The sequence below is a fragment of the Canis lupus genome, chromosome 30 (assembly GCF_003254725.2).
Source record: "Canis lupus dingo isolate Sandy chromosome 30, ASM325472v2, whole genome shotgun sequence".
Lineage (NCBI taxonomy): Eukaryota > Metazoa > Chordata > Mammalia > Carnivora > Canidae > Canis > Canis lupus.
In genome coordinates, this window is record NC_064272.1 from 11731737 (window position 1) to 11750780 (window position 19044).

Genomic DNA, 19044 nt, shown 5'->3' on the forward strand with positions numbered 1-19044 from the left:
GCCGTCGGCTCCGCACCCACAGCCCCGCCCGCCCCGCGCAGAGCTGCGGAGCCAGGCGGCGGGGAGCGGGCGTCGGGGGCCCCGCTGCGAGCCGGGAGGGAGCCAAGCCGCACTCCGGGGCCAGGGACGCCGCGGCCGCAGGTCAGACCCCGAAGAGCTTCTCGGCGCTCCGGGGGAGGGACTCCCCGGTGGCTTCGGTGGAGCGCGCCCCAGCTCCGCTGTGCTCCTTGGGGGAAGGGGAATTGGAGCCCTGGCCCCCTGCGCCTCGGTTACTAGCCCGAGGGGGCCTCCAATGGAACGTGTTCAGGCCTATCCTCCACCCCACCAAAGTTTTAGGTTCTCAGAGAACTGGGAATGTTCCGTGGCCTACTTTGCTTGGGCCTAGAGGATCTCTCTGGAGCTCTTCCTGGCACCAGCACGTTATGCCAGGGAGGGAACTTTGGGTTTTTAGAGAGTCCAGGCTTCCCCTCAACCTTCCCTTGGGACCAGGTTGGAATCCCTAAGGCTTTGGCTTATATTTACCCCCACCCCAGGGTCACCATTGTAGGAGTTCAAACTGGAAAAGTAGCCATGTGGAGCAAGAACAAGGTAGGCCTGTGTTCTCTCCCTGGTTCTGCCACTGCCTGGGGCTTCACTGCCCTGTCAGAAGGTTATGCCTTCTGCTCAAGGTTGTTAGAAAGTTACTGAACCAATGTTGCTGTATAAACCATTGTGGCTACCTACCTGAAAGGAGTGGGTTTTAAGCATGCCCACATTCCTCTTCAGGTTTATCCCCACAGCTTGGCCTGAAAGCTCACTGCATGCTTTTACCAGCTGGGGTCCAGGATCCTGAAGACACAGTGGTAAGAGGGGAAGGGGCAGGGCATCCTAGATCAGGGAAGGACCACTATGGCCTCATCAGCATGTCCATCCCTATGGCTTCAACTGTTCCGGACCCAGTTCTTCACATTCTATCAAAGGCCACCATCTGGACAGTCTCTGTGATGGAGTGAGTGGAATGCTGAGCTTTTGAGTTATGACAGGGCTTAGGGTTTTTCATTTGTTTAATAGGAGATGGCAAGTTGGGGATGAGGTCACCCTCTGGGGCTCCTCCTCTGGGACTAGACAACCTATTCAAGAGTCCTGAGGATTTGGTTTGCCCTAAGGCTTTCTCTGAACTCCCACCTTCTTCCACTAGAGAGTTCCCCAGCCCCACCCCACCCCCAGTTTCTACGGGGGACTTTAGAAGGTCATTACTGTCCTGAGGCACTACCTATGCCAGTTAGGAGCCCCAGCCTGAGTCCCCTGCTGCCTCTGTTTCCCTGTTGTCTCTGGGCAATTTGTTGGCCTGGGGAGAGAGAGCAGAAAGCTGGCACCAAACACAGGAGTGCCTAGTGCTGTATTCTTTGAGTCCACAGAGCCCACTCTCTCTACATATCACATTTACATAACACCTGTAGCCTTTCTTGCTTTGAATTCAACCTCATTCTTGCATTTGATTCTGGCAACCATGCTAGGAGATAGACAGTTCAGGCATGTTTACTCCCATAGCTGGAAGAGGTAACCAAGGTCCAGACCAGATAAGTGACCTGCCTAAGACCACATTCGTGGACTAGCAGCAGCCCAGTGTCCTGGCCCCTGAGCAAGACTCTGTCCAAGGAATATATACTTCTGGAAGCTGGGCCAAAGCAAGGTTTTTCAGAAGGTAAGTCCAGAAAGGCAGAGATTTCTGTCTGCTTTGTTCATCACTTAATCTCCACTTCCTAGGTCAGTGCCTGATACATAGTGAATGCTTGTCAAGTGTTTGTTGAATGAATGAAAGATTCTTGGGAGACGGTGAGTCTCCTGCTCTTTGCTCCCCACTATGGTGTTGGTCCAGCCCACACCTAGATTCACAGGGACCTGCAGAGGCCCTGGCCTGAATCTCCTGAATTGCTGGGATGCATTCTCCCTGTCCTCTTTTTCTAGGGTCTCCATTTTAGGGTGTTCTAACACCTGAGCCCTATTATATTCATCATGGGCTTCTGCCTGGCTCTGACATGGACATTCCTGGTTGGGTCATGGACATCCATGGGTAAGTACAAATTGAAGAAGTAGAGTTAGGAGCAGAGGAACCTTGCTGTGTCAGCATTTCCAATTTCATTCCTTACAGTCTGGTGGCCCTTTCTCTCTCATCTGTCTTCTTTCTTTCTTCATAAAGTAAGGACCCCCTGATCCCAGGTGGGGAAAGATGGATGAGGCATACAAAACAATAAAGGATCTTGTGGCCAGATTAGACCCAAAGCTGAAGGGAAGTCACCAGTGTTTTAAAACAATATGAAAACAGTAAACCACCCACCACCACCAATATGGTCCATTTGATTTCATCTTGTTACTGTCAGCTTTGGACAGTCTCTTAATAGAATCTGAGGCCATTCTCTGAAGTCTGGGTCTCTGAGAAGGGGAGTGGGTTTGCGATGCTACAAGTTAGGTTTAAAAAAAAAAAGGCAGTTCCTTATCATCAGGAGGATACAAGAAAAGGAAGCAGAGGAAACCTGTGGAATGATGAATGATCTATTCTGACTGAAGGCAGTGGACCCCTGCAGTTTCTCCCAGGACAGAGCTGTTCACATTCCTATTCCTTCCAACTCTCTCTTTGCTTTGATCTTGGATCTTCCTTTCCTAGCCAGCTCTTGCCATTTATTCCCAGGAGGCATTCTACCTTATACCCTTCCCCAAAGGCCTTCCTCCCCCTTGTTCTGCCACCAGTTCATCTTATTTTAGAGATCACATGTAACGTAGCTGTCCTAGTTCCTGCCCCAAGTCCTGAATCCTTGGTTGTGCTCTTTGCTCAAACATCAGGGCCTGAGTCACTTTCCTTCTCTGGCTTCTGGGTGAGTGAATGTGCACGCATGGACGTGCACATGCACATGAATGTGGGGCCAGAGGGTAGCTCTGAGATCTTGCCCTTGGTCTGTGAGGAATGGGTCTCTTGCTGGCTGATGTGGGTCCTTTTCTTTGTTCTTTCTCTGAAGTGACTAGAGAGGGAGTTTTAGTCCTCTAGCCTTTTGGTTTGGGGAAAGGAATATGACTGGTCATCTGATCTACTGACCAAAAGGACCCCCATTCCACCTCTGATTTTGGACCCCTCCCTCTGCCCTCACTGTCTGAGTTCTTCCCTCAACAACTGAGTGCTCCCTTCCAGATCCTAGTTTTTGGAAAGTATAATAGGATAATCAACAAGGGGAATTATAGGAGGAACATGATGCCTCAACAGAGAGGAAAGGCAAGGTTATCACCAGGCAGTCCCTGATCCCACCCCAGAAACTGAAACTGGAAAAGAGATCAGAGTAGCAATAGACCCCAGAGCCACAGACCCAGGGCTCATACCCTTGCCCTGGGCTTTGCTTGGCAGGAGAGGGCCAAGCCCCTCTCCACACTACCCCTACCCAGGGAGTGGTCACAGAATGACCTCTCCTTTCCTGGGTGGAAGAGTGGTTGGCTGGCTTTTGGGATGTAGCTGGCTCTTGCTCCATATGATATCTTAGGGCTGGGAATGGTTTCTGTCCTGCCCTATCCCCCAGGAAGCTGAGCTGTGAGGGCAGTAGGAAGCTCCTGCATGCCCTTCCACATCGCTACTATTCTTTAGCTTCTGTCTTGTTCTTAGAGGTTCTTTATCAGCACACACTGCCCCTGGCTATGCTGCTTCAGTGCTCCCTACCATGTTCCCCTCACTGAGAGCTTGAGTTTGGATATCATTTTGTCCTCAGTTCTCTCCCTTTGCACCCTACCTTCCACAGTGTGCCTGGGGTCCACTTCTGCTGCTTTCCTTGCCAGGATCCCAAGACCTATATCTTGCAGGCTTGCCTGCCCTCTCATGCCTGAACTAACCCAGCTGCCCCTTCCCTCTTCTCACACAGGAGCTCAGAAACCCATTTCCTGGGAGGTGCAGCGATTTGATGGGTGGTACAACAACCTCATGGAGCACAAGTGGGGCAGCAAAGGTAGGTGAGGGCCAAGTGGAGACAGCCCCAGGGCCAGGGTGCCAGCAAAGGCTCATTGATTATTAAGGTTTTAGGATCTGTGGTATGGAGGGAAGCCTGGGAGAGAGGAGGTAAGGGAGCCCCACTGAGGATTAATCTTTGTCCCTACCCCTCTAACCCCAGGCTCTCGGCTCCAGCGCCTGGTTCCAGCCAGCTATGCAGATGGTGTGTACCAGCCCTTGGGAGAACCTCACCTGCCTAACCCCAGAGACCTTAGCAACGCTGCCATGAGGGGCCCTGCAGGGCAGGCCTCCCTGCGAAACCGAACAGTGCTAGGAGTCTTCTTTGGTGAGGGCCTCAACCTCTGGGGGATGGAGGCCAGTAGGGTCCACTGGACACCTCTATGTCTCAGGCAGGGAGTCAGGGAGTGAGAGAGAGAGAAGTTATGGAGGATCTTAGAGATGGGGGTGAGAGACGGAGAGGGAGGCAGTGGGATGGGATACTGTTACCCAAAACTGGATTTGCCTCTTGGGGAGTGTTGAGCCAAAAGACACAACTAAGCCAAGAATTAGGAGTTTTATTTGGAACAAGTAAGGGGGAACATGTAAGATATTTCCCAAAGCAGTGTCTTCCCCAATAACAAAATTGGGGAAGTTTTAAGCTAAAGGTACTTACAGATTCATAAAGGCACTTGTACAATGGGGAATTCAGCCTAGAATTTAGGCAAAAGTCATCTCAGAGTGACAGAGTCCAGGTCTTAATTGATGGAAGTCACACAAGGGCTGGCAAAGGTAGGCATCAATTCTCTGTCTTTAACTGATCTGATATCTGAGTGCTCAAGGGGGTTTAAATCCTGCAAAGATAACTCAAGAATGTACTTTGGGCAAGTAGTCATAAATTACAAGATGTCTGGGGCCTAACATGACTTCCCTTAAGTCAAGAAAGCCATGTCTTGTATTTTTTCTGGGGAAGAAAAAGTAAAAGGAGAAAGTCTGGATGGAGGAAGCATAAATTTGCCTCACATTGAGCTGTTGATGGAAGTACAGGTAGAGGCAGGAGCATGACAATAATCTGGTAGGGACTCTTGGTGGGAACCTATTCTCACTTTTTGCTTCTGTGACTCCTAGGACAGTCTTAGGGCAGGGTTCTGATTTTGGCTAGAGGGCTGGTGGGTGTGTGTGTCAAAATAGGGGTGCTAGGGTGGGTGGTGTGACCCCAGTGACTGTGGGTTGTTGGCTCCCAGTCGGAATGCTTGGCTCCTGCTGGCCACCCATGTGTCTACATTTGATTCTAAGTGTCCAGCGTTGCAGTGAGACTGACAGGTTCTCTGGGCAGGCTGCTCCCAGCTGCATGTTGGAGCAGGTGCTCCCAGCAGGACTGCCTAGGCACACTCACCCGGCACCTCCCAGTTACCAAGGAGAAGACCAAACTGGCAATGAAAACAGTTTGGACCAGGGTGTAACAAAGGATTAGGAAGGGTGGAGGAGGTCAAGACTTGGCTTTACTCTAAACGGCTGAGGAGTCTTTTGAAGCTTCAAGGGAAGTCTAGGAGGGCTAGATACTGATGCAGAAGGGAGAGTGGCCCTCAGCTGGCCTAGCACACCGTGTCCCCCTACCCTCTCTTGCCAACAGGCTACCACGTGCTCTCGGACCTGGTGAGCGTGGAGACACCCGGCTGCCCAGCCGAGTTCCTCAACATCCGCATCCCGCCCGGGGACCCGGTGTTCGACCCCAACGGGCGCGGGGACGTGGTCCTCCCCTTCCAGAGGAGCCGCTGGGACCCCGAGAGCGGACAGAGCCCCAGTAACCCCCGGGACCTGGTGAGACGAGGCAGGCGGGCTCCCGGGTGCGGGTCCTCCCACAGCCTCGCCCGCGGACACCCGCCTCCGCCAGCGCGGCTCAGCCCCCCGGTGCCCCCGCAGACCAACGCCGTGACGGGCTGGCTGGACGGCAGCGCCATCTACGGCTCCTCGCACTCCTGGAGCGACGCGCTGCGGAGCTTCTCCGGGGGGCAGCTGGCGTCGGGGCCCGACCCCGCCTTCCCCCGGAACGCGCAACCGCCCCTGCTCATGTGGAGCGCGCCCGACCCCGCCAGCGGCCAGCGCGGGCCCGGGGGCCTGTACGGTGAGGCCGGGGGCGGGGGCGGGGGCGGGGGCGGCCGGGGGCGGGGGCGGCGGCGGCCGGGGCACTCCCCGTGGTCACACCGCCGCCCATCTCCTCCCTGCGGCCCTGGCCCTGCGTGCGTGCAGCCTTCGGGGCGGAGCGAGGGAACCGCGACCCCTTCCTGCAGGCGCTGGGCCTGCTGTGGTTCCGCTACCACAACCTGTGCGCGCAGCGGCTGGCCCGCCAGCACCCGCACTGGGGGGACGAGGAGCTGTTCCAGCACGCGCGCAAGAGGGTCATTGCCACCTACCAGGTCCGTCACACGCCCTCCCCTCGTCCCCCGCCTGCCCCCCACCCCCCCACCCCCACCGTGCCCCGCGGAGCCCTCGTTCCTCGCATGAGCAGCCCCCAGAAACGCCCCTTTCCAGGAGGACGCTGCTCCCCAGAACTGGAGCTAGCATCTGGGAATGGACCCCAAGGAGGAGGGGCAGGCAAAGGGCTATTATACAGGAGACTTGGCTGTGCTTCTTAGCTAGTGGTCCCTGCTCCCATCCCGTGTTCCTAGTGGGGGACAGGCCTCCACACCTGTCCCGTTTGACTTGCCTCCCTTATGACTGACTGCCCCTGCCTGGCCCTCATCTCCCACCTAAGGCTTCCTTGGGCTCAGGTCCCTCCAGCGGGACTGCTCCAGCACTTGCCTCCCTTTTGCCCTCTCTTGACCCTCAGAACATTGCTCTCTATGAGTGGCTGCCCAGCTTCCTGCAGCGAGCACCAGTGAAGTATGCAGGTGAAGGGTTGAGGAGGAAGAATGGGAGAGCTAGCAGTATTTTGGAGGGAGGCAGCAGGGGGTGGGGAAGGAGGCTGGGCAGTGAAGGGCTAAATGTTCCTATCCCCTCTCCTCTCGCCTTCCCCCAGGATATAACCCTTTCCTGGACCCCAGCATCTCCCCAGAGTTCCTGGTGGCCTCTGAGCAGTTCTTCTCCACCATGGTGCCTCCTGGCATTTACATGAGGTGAGCGCAAAGGGTAAATGTTGGTGTGTTGGGGGGAGTGGGGATGTCATTTGAGAAAAATCTGCTCTTTAGAGCCCTCAGGAAAGGATTATCAGTCTGAAGTGTGCTCATTTCCCAAGGGAACAGTGAACTTGGGTGGTGGTGGTAGTGGGGAGAACAGTGTTTTAAAAAGACATCAGTGTGGTTTTTAAGCACTTTATGTCCATTTCCCTATAGCTGGTGTATATTAACCCCCCAATTAAACACAGGCTAATTTAGGCTCAGAGGGTGAGTTACAAAGCCTGCTCATCTGAACATTAGGTCTTGACACTACACAAGGGACATTTTTAGCTATAGGCACAGGACCTGGGGCTTGCAAGCCTTTGGAGGGAATTACAATAGAAATGTGTGAGAGCTGAAGATACATTTTGACTCCAAAATAATGAAAAGGGAACTTTAAACTAAAAAACACATATTTAATTAAATGTATATGGAACAAAAATGCCATTTCTTTTCACAATTGTGTTATAATTTAAAAACAATTCATAGGTTAGATTTTCTTACTCGGGAACAATTTTTAGATATGCCTGATGAGAACCACAGAAATCATAACAATTGACTTTTCCATAGACAAGTAATTTCAAAACAATGATTAAAATCCTTTTAAAATGTTTTAACTTACATATATATGTTATATATATAATGTATAAACTCTCTCTTTGGGAATCAGGAAAGAAATGGTACTCTAAACGGAGCCTCATGCTTTTGAGTAATATATGTATAGACAGTGAGATGGAGAAAGAGACAGAGGGAGGTGAGGCATGTGCATGCTTTGGGTACATTTTTAGATGTTTACAATGACCTGGCTCCTGGCTATATATAGTCTTGGAGACCAGAGCTGTTGCCTGACTTTAGGACCCCATGGCCTCAGTCATCACTCCCTTTCTACTTGCATTTCAGAAATGCCAGTTGTCACTTCCAAGAGGTCATCAATAGGAACTCAAGTATCTCCAGAGCTCTCCGGGTCTGCAATAGCTACTGGAGTCGAAAGGTCAGTATGTGGGTGGGTGTATGTGTGTAGCGTGTGTGTGCACATGCACTTCTGTGTATGAGTGTCAGGTATGTGATGAAGGTTGGCAGCAGGGCCAAGGCAGCTAGCTATATGCATGCTCAAAAGTCAGTCCTCCACCCTGACCTCAGGGCTATGTGACGGACAGTGAGCCCTATATGCAAATGTGGTTCTAGGTTTTTCTTCTCCCTTGACAGCTCTGGGTCCCCTGTAGGCCTTGGAGTACCCCCAAAAGAAATGTCCCAATTAGACATACCTAAGGCAGTGTGTGAATGTGTATGTTGGAAGGAGGTAAGAATTCTGACATTATCAGGGATAATCTGTTCCATCCAAACCTGGCCAGTGTGGGTGAAGAGTGTTGACAAATAATTTTTCTAAATACCTTTTTTTTTTTTAAGATTTTATTTATTTATCCATGAGAGACACAGAGAGATAGGCAGAGGGAGAAGCAGGCTTCTGGTGGGGAGCCTGATGCGGGACTTAATACCAGGACCCCAGGATCACATCCTGAGCCAAAGGCAGATGCTCAACTGCTGAGCCACCCAGGCATCCCATTGACAAATAATTTAAAGCAAAATCAATACTTGATGTAGAGTGTTCATAAGAGGAGAAAAGAGGTAAAGAGAGATGGGAGGGAAAGGAAGAACAGGAATGCGCAGAATCAGAGTCATAGTGCTGAATTGAAAAAGACCTCGGTGTCCTCTTAATTATTTTAATTTAACTTAATTTAATTTTATCCCTAATGCTCTTTTCATTAAGGGAAGGGCACCAAGTTCAGAGAGGTCCTGTGACTTGCCCATAGTTACACAGCTGTTCGCTAACAGAGCAAGGACCAAGACCTACATGTTCTAGTGCCTTTGTCAATCATACTGTCAAGTCTCTTAAAATAGAAGTAAAGATTTAGATCCCTTGTGTTTGTGGTGACCTGTCTCGCAGCAGCACGAGCTTCAGATAGGGACATCACTCACCTTAAGGAGGGAATCAACCTATGAAGGAGGGATGGCCTACTGGTTTCAGAGCAAATATCAGTACTGGGTGGGCCAGGATATGGACTGTGGGTATGGAGAGAGCCTGACTGCTCAACCTCCAGTTCCATTTTCTCTCCCTGTTCCCAAAGCATCCAAACCTACGAAGAGCTGAAGATGTGGACGCGCTACTGCTAGGCATGGCCTCCCAGATCGCTGAGCGAGAGGACCATGTAGTGGTTGAGGATGTGCTAGGTGAAGCTGAAGCTGTCCCTACAGAGTGGCCCCTGGGTGGGGTTTCTGCTGGAGCTCCTGCTCCAGGCTGGGAGGAGTGCCTGGGCCTGGGAGCCTTCCTTCTTTCACTGCTGAGAGAACTGTTGACCATGGTTTCCTCTGTGTGATTCTGGGCCCCCTGGAGATGTTCGAAGCCTGGGTCCTGAGCTAATGGAGCTGTGGTGGCCCTGAGCAACCTCAGACTCTCTGCTCTTTCATCCCCAGATTTCTGGCCTGGGTCCCTGAAGTTTTCCCGTACAGACCACGTGGCTGGCTGTCTACAGAGGGGCCGCGATCTGGGCCTGCCCTCTTATACCAAGGCCAGGGCAGCACTGGGTCTGCCTCCCATTACCAGATGGCAGGACATCAACCCTGCACTCTCCCAGAACAACCACACCGTAAGGAGGGGTTGGGACCCAGACGGCAGGGGGGAGGGTCAGGGCACATTGGCCTGAGACATGGAAGGGAGGCAGTGAGACACAAACAAGAGACAAGTCCCTGGTGAGAGGGATGGGACTTACCCAGGTGGCTTTTCCTAGTATCATACACCAGGATGGAGGGTCCCAGACTAGCAATATTTGGCATTAGAATTTGTGACTGTGCAATCTAGCAAATGTTTGTTGAACATCTCTTGCATGCCAGGCACTTAATAGGCATTATCTCATTTACTCTTTCTAACATCCCATCTGAGCAAGTGTAGAAGGTCCTCAACCCAGGAACAAGCTGTACTTTTTTATATACTGCTACTCAAGCTGCCTTTGGGGAGTCAACTGTCACACCCTGAGCTATTGCCTGGGCAGGTGGCATTGTCTGCAGCCAACAGACCAGTTTTTGTGGCCTCACCATCTTAGCACAGTGGTGTTTCTACAATTGCATGCTTGTTTTATTACTTTCGTCCTTATTATTTTATAAGATTGTTGGAAAGTGGAGAATTGAAAAGACCGTGGAAGAAGCAATATGCACATGGGGCTTGTAAACTTTATAAAATCAATATAAAGATAGGAATCACCAGGAGTACCAAAAGTAGCAAATATTTAGCTTAACTGGGCCTCACTGGAATTAAGCTGGGCAAATGTTTATTTGGATTGCAGAAAAAAGAACTAAAGTAAAGGTCAGATAGAAAATGCTGCTCATATAATGTTGAAGTCTGTCTCCAAAAGGCAATGTATATGCAGGGATTGGATTTTTTTTTTAATTTTTATTTATTTATGATAGTCACACAGAGAGAGAGAGAGAGAGAGAGGCAGAGACATAGGCAGAGAGAGAAGTAGGCTCCATGCACCGGGAGCCCGACGTGGGATTCCATCCCGGGTCTCCAGGATCACGCCCCGGGCCAAAGGCAGGCGCCAAACCGCTGCGCCACCCAGGGATCCCGGGATTGGATTTTTAAAAACTTTTTTCACTTTCAATAATAGAAACCTTTTCTAACACATCATTCTAGCCTTCCAACTTTTGTACTGAATTTTGACCCTTAACTTTCATACCTTTTTGAGAACAAGCCACATAGGGAACTGGCTGCCTGTTTTATTCCAACTTTAGAAAATAGGCAGCCGAATCTGTGAGTGAGTTCCCGTAAACGAGTTAACTTATGTAAAGCACACAGAGCAGTGCCTGGGGCATAATAAGTGAGTGCTCGTTGCTGTCATTTATTATTATCATCCCTGGGGCTGATCCCTGGGAACTACCTCTTTGCCCCAGGGCAAGTGCCAGGTCCTTGCACTCACTCCTGTCCCTTCTTGGCCTCAGGTGCTGGAGGCCACAGCTGCCCTGTACAACCAGGACCTATCCCAGCTAGAGCTGCTCCCCGGGGGGCTCCTGGAGAGCCATGGGGACCCCGGACCCCTCTTCAGTGCCATCGTCCTCAACCAGTTTGTGAGGCTGCGGGATGGCGACCGCTACTGGTTTGAGAATACCAGGAATGGGTAAGGCCTGGCTGGCCCCCTTCCTCAGACTCCACCTTGGCCTGAGCTCCAGGACCTCTGCATGTAATGTCAGCAGCCCTGTGGGCCCTTGATTCAGCTGGACTCACCCACTCCTCAGCCTCTCTGGGTCTCTTTCCTCATCTGGGTCCCTGGGCCAGAGCAGGCATCTGTCTCCCAATGTAACAGCTCCCTACCTATCCCACCCCAGGCTGTTCTCTGAGGAAGAAATCGCAGAGATCAGAAATACTTCCCTACGGGATGTTCTAGTGGCTGTCACCAACATGAACCCTAGTACCCTGCAGCCCAATGTCTTCTTCTGGCATATGGGTGAGTAGCCAGGGGGTACTTGGAGGGGTCTGGGGTCTGGTGTCTCATCCCTCCTCAGCCGTGGGCCTGGTTCAGGTGCAGCTGGGCAGTAGATTCCAAGGAGGCAGTGAGCTATGGTTCTGCCCTTAGAAACTTTGGTTCTGGGCACAAGGTGACCGACCACAGGTGTCTGTGTAGGTCCCCTTCTGCACAACCCCAGGAGGTATCCATGTGAGGGCAAGACTGAAACTCAAGAGACCTAAGGAGAAGGCTCCATGGGCTGGGCTAAGCCTGGGTGGGTGTGATATCAGGAAGGCGTAGTGCAGTGAGGATATCCTTATCCCACAGCAGTGACAGGGGAAGGGCTGTGTGTGTGTGTGTGTGTGTGTGTGTACATATGTGCATGTGAGGGAGACAGAGGCTGAGGTAACCCAAGTAGGCAAACACCACATTCTTGGTATAATGACAGGGGTAAGCAGCTCCCACCCCCTCTGCTACTGAGAGCACCTCCCCCCCACCCTTTCTGCCACACTAACCTTCTCAGTGATTCGGTGCCAGAGCCTTTGGCTCAGCACACCCCCACCCCAGGACTCCTGCTTCCTCTTCCTCCCCAGGAGACCCCTGCCCACAGCCAAGACAGCTCAGCACTCAGGGCTTGCCAGCCTGTGCTCCCTCCACCATGCAGGACTATTTTGAAGGCAGTGGATTTGGCTTTGGAGTCACCATTGGGACTCTCTGCTGCTTCCCCCTCGGTAAAAGTGATGGGCAGGGTGGGGTTGGGTGGAATGTGTACTCTGAGGGATGGCAGTGGGGTGGTTTCATTAATACAGACTATGCAGGATTCTATTTGGGCACATGAAGAAAACCTCAGAGCAGGAGGGGACATGAGAAGTGTCTGACCTGTAGCTAAGTTAACTCCAGGGAAAATTGCCTTCCTGTTCTCCTGGGGTCCCTCTAAGGCCCAGATTGGTCAGGAGCCACAGGGTATCTGTATTTCACAGTTATCTGCAGAAACCTGGGCCTGGGAAACTGTTAGAGGCAAACCCTGCTTGAGAACCAGTTGAGAACTAGCTGGGGCAAAGGTTTGAGACTTAGACTTTGTCATGGCTGTGTGTGAGTCCACCAGCAAGCATGGCAGAGTGGGTCCAGTATCAGCACAAGGACTCTGGCCTTAGTCTCTGGCTGGGAAGGGACCTGAGTGGTGGAAGCAGGGGAGGCTGTGCTGACAGTGCTGCAGACATCTTAGATGATACCCAAAGGCTCCCTCCTCCACCCCCCTACCAGGGAGCTTCACAATCTGAGACAATTGAATGAGCCCACCTAGGAAGTGGGGAAGGCAGGGGGTCTTGCCAAGGAAGGAGGCCACTGATCTCCCCAGACTCCCACCCTTCCTCTGAGCATCCTACTGCCTCTGCCCTCTCAGTGAGCCTGCTTAGTGCCTGGATTGTTGCCCGGCTCCGAAAGAAAAATTTCAAGAAGCTCCAGGGCCAGGACCGCAAAAGCGTCATGTCTGAGAAGCTCGTTGGGGGCATGGAAGGTAGGCCTGGAGCTGGCCAGGGTGGTGAGAGGGAGGACATGCCTGGGCTGCAGCCCCCCACCCCCACCTCAGCAGCCTATGGAAAAGGCCTTCCCTTACTAGGCCCCCAAGCAGCTCAGGGCAGGTGGGAAGAGCTGTGGAGGCATCAGGTAGTCGTTGGACCTGAGGTCCTCCACCCTCCTTAGATCCTCTCAACGGGGGCACCTGGGTGGCTTAGTCAGTTAAGCGTCTGCCTTTGACTCAGGTCCTAAACCCAGGGTCCTGGGATGAGCCTCAAGCCTCCTTCCTTCAGGCTCTCTGCTCAGCAAGGAGTCTGCTTACCCCCTCTGCCCCTCATCCCCTCTTCCCATGCCATCTCTCTCTGAAATAAATACAAATCTTAAAAAAAAAAAAAAATCCTCCCAAAGGTCCCAAATAAAGAGGATGTGGTAGACTTATGGGGAAGAGCCACAGGACCCTGACTACACTTTAGAGGCTTAATATGATTCTCTAGAATCCTTGGGAAAGGATGCTTTGTGGCATCTTGTACTGGAAGTTCAGCAACAGTGACATAATTAATGAAGGTCTAGAGTCACACTGATGGAGGATTGGAATCTTGGTTTCACCTCTTGGGCTTTTGGGCCTTGGGCAGATTTTTTAATCTCTCTAAACCATTTTTTCCTTACCTGTAAAACAGGAATAATACTAGCATTTACCTCACAGGTTTATTAATATTAAATTAACTTGTTCACGCAAAGCACTTGGTACAGTATTGGGCACGTAGTAAACACTAAGGAAATGGTAGTCATTCTTCACGTAGGCTAGAGGCACAGGAGAACCGCTGGGCAGAGGATGACCCTCACTACCCAAGAAGGGGTGAGGAGCTTTGGAGGCCTTGACCTGACTCCAGTCCTAAGCCGGCCTCCTTCATCCTTGCCCTGGCTGACCCAGTCCTATCTTTCCAGCATTGGAATGGCAGGGCCACAAGGAGCCTTGTCGGCCTGTGCTCGTGCACCTGCAGCCTGGGCAGATCTGTGTGGTGGATGGCAGGCTGTCTGTGCTCCGCACCATCCAGCTACGGCCCCCCCAGCAGGTCAACCTCATCCTATCTGGCAACCGCGGACGCCGGGCCCTGCTGCTCAAGATCCCCAAGGAGTATGACCTGGTATGTTGCAGCTGGTCCCATTCCTCCAAGCGCAGCCAGGGAGGCAGGTGGGTGGAGGGGAAGGAGCACCAAATCAAGCAGAGTTTCTGCTAGTTTCTTCTAGTCCCTGGCTGTAGTCCTTGATGCAGAGAGAACCTTGAACATGTTTGTCCTGCTTTGGGCCTATGGGGTGACATGATCTCCACAGTGCCTTCTTCTTCTTGCACTGTCCTCCTCCTCCCTTTGTAAGGATGCACCAGTGGATCCTAGCTGGGAGTCCTGGGAAGAAGCCAGGCCCCCTGATTTTAGGATCCAGGGAATTGTTAGAGATTTTGGAGGATAACTCAATCAGAGGCTGATCTTCAGCTCTGACTAGCTGGCTCCCGGTGCCCTCTGTCATGTGTCCTCCCTCCCTTCCCCTCTCTTCTCCAGCATGAACAGAGAAGGAAGGATTGCTTCAGACATGAGTCTTGGCATGCCATCTCTGTGCCTATAAGCAAGCCTGAACCCCACTGAGCCCAGGCCGTAACAGTAAATCCCTTTTACAAGGGTGCTGTTTCAAGGGGCCCCTGACAAAACTCACACAAAGCTCCTGGCCTCAGGAGGCATTGAGAAGTGGTTGCTCTCCCTGTCACCTCTCTGTAGGTGCTGCTGTTTAACCTGGAGGAAGAGCGGCAGGTGCTGGTGGAAAACCTTCGGGGGGCCCTGAAGGAGAGCGGACTGAAGTTCCAGGAGTGGGAGCTGCGGGAGCAGGAACTGATGAGGACAGCTGTGACACGACAGCAGAGGAGCCATCTCCTGGAGACCTTTTTCAGGCACCTTTTCTCCCAGGTGTGTAGGTAGGGTGAGGTCTGTCCCTGCATGTCTGCCTATGGTGGTGCCCTTATCTGCAGATGGCCTAACACTAATAATCAGGTCTACTGAGGTTTTGACCCAATTGCCTGGCCTTTCTGTAAGGAAATGCTCTGGTGCCCACCTGTGTGACTCCAGGGAGGCCGCATCAGGAACTTAAATGCATGTGTCACTCAGCTCTCTCCCCAGGGCTATCCAGGCTTTCTACCTTCACTTAACTCACCCTGGCCAGAAGGCTGCAGAAACCCAGGACGAGAAGGGCAGTGTGGGGGCAGTGAGAGCCCTTGGTCCGCCCTCCTTGGCACAGTGTAGCTGCCAGAGGCCTCTGTGGGGTATTAATGCACACCTTGCAGACTTTTGAGAACTACTGAGAGGATGTGGGGAAACAAGCCATGAAGAGAAATGCAAGGACTTGCATCCATATCTGGCACAAAAATAAAGCAGTCTGGGTGTAGAAGGGTGGAGAGGAGAAGCTTGGTAGAGGTAAGATCAATACATCATGGGCCCCACTTAAGACCTTTGTCATCCTTCTGGGAAATGGAACCTACCCAGAAAGGAAGATAACTGGCCAAAAATGATGGCTACAGAACTGATCCAGGAGGTAGGCAGTGTAGGAGTTCAGGCTGGTGGAGGATCATAGTTTGGGTCAGATTTGGTGAGGACTTAAAAAAAGGTGGAAAATTTTTAGCTCAGAGGAAAGGAGCAGAGGTGCCCAGTATAAGGACAAAAAAAAAAAAAAAAAAAAAAAAAAGTTTGAGAAGAAGGAGCAAGGTTGGCAAGCTGGGGAGAAGATTTCATGAGGGAAGCAACCATTTAGTGGTCATTTACTATGTGCCAAGCACATGACTTTTGTCATTTACTTCCCAAACCAGTTGAACATGAGTATGCTCTAGAATGGAAGGACCCATAGGTGAGGAGATTCACTGCCAGGGCCCAGGCGGGACTGGAGCACCTCTACTCATTTCAGGACCCATCAGGGCTACGGGGACTCCTTGTTGCTGGGGGTGAGATGGTTTGCTGCTGTGTCCTGGGGGTGGCTGCCAATCCTCTCTACCTGCACAGCACTTCCAGGTTTCAAAACATTCTCCATACAATGTCTCCTGTTGAATTCTCACAATAGCCCTGTGAGATAAGTAGGGCATGTAAGAAAATGAATGTCAGACAACTGGAGAGATTTGCCTGTGGTCACACAGCAAGTGGATGGCAGAGCTGGGACAGGAACGCAGGTCTTTTGCCTCCAGCCCCAGGCTCTTTCCACTAAAGCTCCTTGTTTGAAGTAACAAGGTTTGCCTCATGAAACCATAACCAGCCCTGGACTGGGGGCTCCCAGTTAAAAGGCAGGAAATATAGGTGTTATAGCCTGGGGCCTGCCTGCTTCCCTCACTACCTGAAGGTAGCCCACCGTGAGAGTTCCCCTTTCCCATGCCCAACTTTTTCTCCACTCAGCTGGGGTTTTTCTCAGTCAAAACTCCTTGGGGTGTAAGAGCAAGCTAGCAATGACGAAGGGTCAGTTGACTCTGAGGATACGGTGATGGAATTCTCAGGAATTCCAAAGGGAGGACTATGACTTGGCCTAGAAGGGGCTAGGGAAAGGAAAGATGCCAGCAAGCAAGGTCAAATCTCTCTCTTACCCGGCCTCATTTTCTCTGTTTGTTTACTTCCCTCCATCTGTGTCTCTGAGCACTTGGAAGAACAGGGTGGCCCACAACTTCTGAGCTTTCTTGTGCTCAGATCAAGACAGACCTGGGACCTGTCAGTCCCAATTCCAGATAATCTGCCTGGGTCAATTGTGCATCCCTGGTCCAATCAGTTAACACAGAGGGCCAGGGCTCTGTAGAACAAATGGCCTCAGGGACCACCTGCAGGTCATAGGGTAGTGCTTAGGGGACAGGGTGCTTGGCAGCTATCTGGAAAAGGTGGTATCTGTCCTATAAGCTTCAACTGGACTTCAATTCAAGGAAACCTTGTCTCCTCTCTCCCTCCCTCTGCTGCTGCCCGAGTGCAGGTGCTGGACATTGACCAGGCAGATGCAGGGACCCTGCCTCTGGACTCATCCCAGAAGGTACAGGAGGCCCTGACTTGCGAGCTGAGCAGAGCTGAGTTTGCCGAGTCCCTGGGCCTTAAGCCCCAGGACATGTTTGTGGAGTCCATGTTCTCTCTGGCTGACAAAGATGGCAATGGCTACCTGTCCTTCCGGGAGTTTCTGGACATCCTGGTGGTCTTCATGAAAGGTAGGGGGAGAAGGGAGTGATCATCCAGGTAGGAGAAGATGGAAGGAGCTAGAGACTGCGGCTGGAGGGTAGCTGATCTGTTGGAGATGGGGAAGTGCTGGGGCCAGGTCTCCAGCCATGGCAGACAGCTGGGAGCACCTAGATAGAGATTAGCAAGGAGAGCGACTCCTTGTTGTGCTCAGCAGTTGGGTCACACTCATGTGAGGTCCCTTCTGGTCAGCTTGGGGTTTAGGCAGGTAGGTTGGGGTCTCACAGGGTCCTCCTTCTCCCAGGTTCTCCTGAGGAGAAGTCTCGCCTTATGTTCCGCATGTATGACTTTGATGGGAATGGTCTCATTTCCAAGGATGAGTTCATCAGGATGCTGAGGTTGGTCCTGTGGGATGGCCAGAAGAGTAGGCCGGAGCAGGGACTACTGGGGGTAAGAAGTAGGGCATGAAGGTGGGAGCAGGAGAGTAAAGATCAGGGGCCTCCTCCTCCTCATCTATATAGCCAAAGACTGTCACAACTAGGAGGGGGCTTGGAATTTGGCCAGTTGGAGCCCTTCCATGTGGTCTCTGAAGGCCTGGTGGGATGATCAGGAGGTCCTCCTGCCTAGGCCTCAGGCTTCTTTTCAGGGCCTAATGGTTTCCCTCCCCTGACCCCAGGTCCTTCATCGAGATCTCCAACAACTGTCTGTCCAAGGCCCAGCTGACTGAGGTGGTAGAGTCCATGTTCCGGGAGTCAGGCTTCCAGGACAAGGAGGAACTGACGTGGGAGGACTTCCACTTCATGCTGCGGGATCATGACAGTGAGCTCCGATTCACGCAGCTCTGCGTCAGAGGTGGGACAGCCTGGCCTTGGGGCTGACTGACTTATCCATTAGCCACAGCAGGCACAGTGTATAAGGCCCACATCCTCTTAGGAGCCCACAGAGATATTTTAATCAATTTTAAGATTCTCTTAAAATCTGAAGAATGAATATAACAATAATAAACAAGGGATGATTTATCCAGGCTGGATTATATTCTTCTGTATAACCAACATGATTGTAAAAAATATCTATCTTTTATAAATACACATATATACATATTTTTCTTTCTTTTTTTTTTTTAATGGAGGAAGTGGCTTAGGAAAGCGACAGTGCCTAGGGCCCACAGTGCAGCTTTGTCCCGGGGGTGGGCAGGGTTGGGGTGGGGAGGGGGACAGCACACAGAATTTTGCTTCTCCTGGCTCTCTCTCTCAAAGGGCCATGTGCAGGGTGCCCAGGATGGGGGTGGGGGTGGGGGGACACGACAGTGTCTCTTTGTTACAGTCCTCTCCAGGCCATATTTGCCTGAGCTGGGGTGTCTGGTGGTGGTGGAGGGGTGCTCTGGTTTTGTTTGCCTTTATATCCCTTGGCTGAGTGCTCAGTTAAAGTTTGCTTTAGTGCACGGAGACCCACATCTGTTGTCCTTACCCCTACTTCCTGTCCCATCTGTGTCCACCTCGGGTAGGTAGGGGCTAAAGCCAGGGTAGGAGGGGCAGGTAGCAGGACCCTCCATGGCCTACTCTGAGCTGGTGCTGCACCTTCACAGTTTCTCACTGGAGCATGTTGAGACCAAACCCAGCCTCTCCAGATTATGAGCACTTCAGGGAGCTGAGCAGCCCAGATGGAGAAGGGTGAGCTGGGTAAGACCCAGCTGCACTCTGGTCATGGCTTCCCCTGTCCAGGGCTGGAGGGGAGCTGGTAGAGTGCAGAGCCAGCACTCCTGA

General features: G+C 52.1%; 1 protein-coding gene across 12 annotated transcripts in view; it reads left to right on the plus strand.

Annotated features, from left to right (window-relative positions):
• The window catches only part of DUOX1 (dual oxidase 1), a 31977-nt gene continuing 12933 nt past the window's right edge, over positions 1 to 19044 (plus strand). For 2 of the 12 annotated variants that reach the window (XM_025472922.3, XM_025472931.3), the window contains exons 1-24: positions 3 to 141; positions 534 to 588; positions 766 to 842; positions 1531 to 1684; positions 1948 to 2053; positions 3879 to 3962; positions 4125 to 4289; positions 5574 to 5761; positions 5864 to 6065; positions 6191 to 6357; positions 6771 to 6831; positions 6960 to 7056; positions 7996 to 8086; positions 9222 to 9324; positions 9568 to 9740; positions 11089 to 11264; positions 11473 to 11591; positions 12185 to 12322; positions 12994 to 13107; positions 14052 to 14251; positions 14876 to 15061; positions 17088 to 17313; positions 17586 to 17679; positions 17958 to 18133. In XM_025472922.3, the coding sequence (XP_025328707.1) occupies positions 1996 to 2053; positions 3879 to 3962; positions 4125 to 4289; positions 5574 to 5761; positions 5864 to 6065; positions 6191 to 6357; positions 6771 to 6831; positions 6960 to 7056; positions 7996 to 8086; positions 9222 to 9324; positions 9568 to 9740; positions 11089 to 11264; positions 11473 to 11591; positions 12185 to 12322; positions 12994 to 13107; positions 14052 to 14251; positions 14876 to 15061; positions 17088 to 17313; positions 17586 to 17679; positions 17958 to 18133 (2818 nt within the window). In that variant the 5' untranslated portion in view covers positions 3 to 141; positions 534 to 588; positions 766 to 842; positions 1531 to 1684; positions 1948 to 1995. Of the gene's footprint in view, positions 142 to 533; positions 589 to 765; positions 843 to 972; positions 989 to 1530; positions 1685 to 1746; positions 1816 to 1947; positions 2054 to 3878; positions 3963 to 4124; positions 4290 to 5573; positions 5762 to 5863; positions 6066 to 6190; positions 6358 to 6770; positions 6832 to 6959; positions 7057 to 7995; positions 8087 to 9221; positions 9325 to 9567; positions 9741 to 11088; positions 11265 to 11472; positions 11592 to 12184; positions 12323 to 12993; positions 13108 to 14051; positions 14252 to 14875; positions 15062 to 17087; positions 17314 to 17585; positions 17680 to 17957; positions 18134 to 19044 lie in introns of those variants that run through there. The other 10 variants (XM_049104008.1, XM_025472927.3, XM_025472924.3 and 7 more) reach the window with 10 other exon arrangements.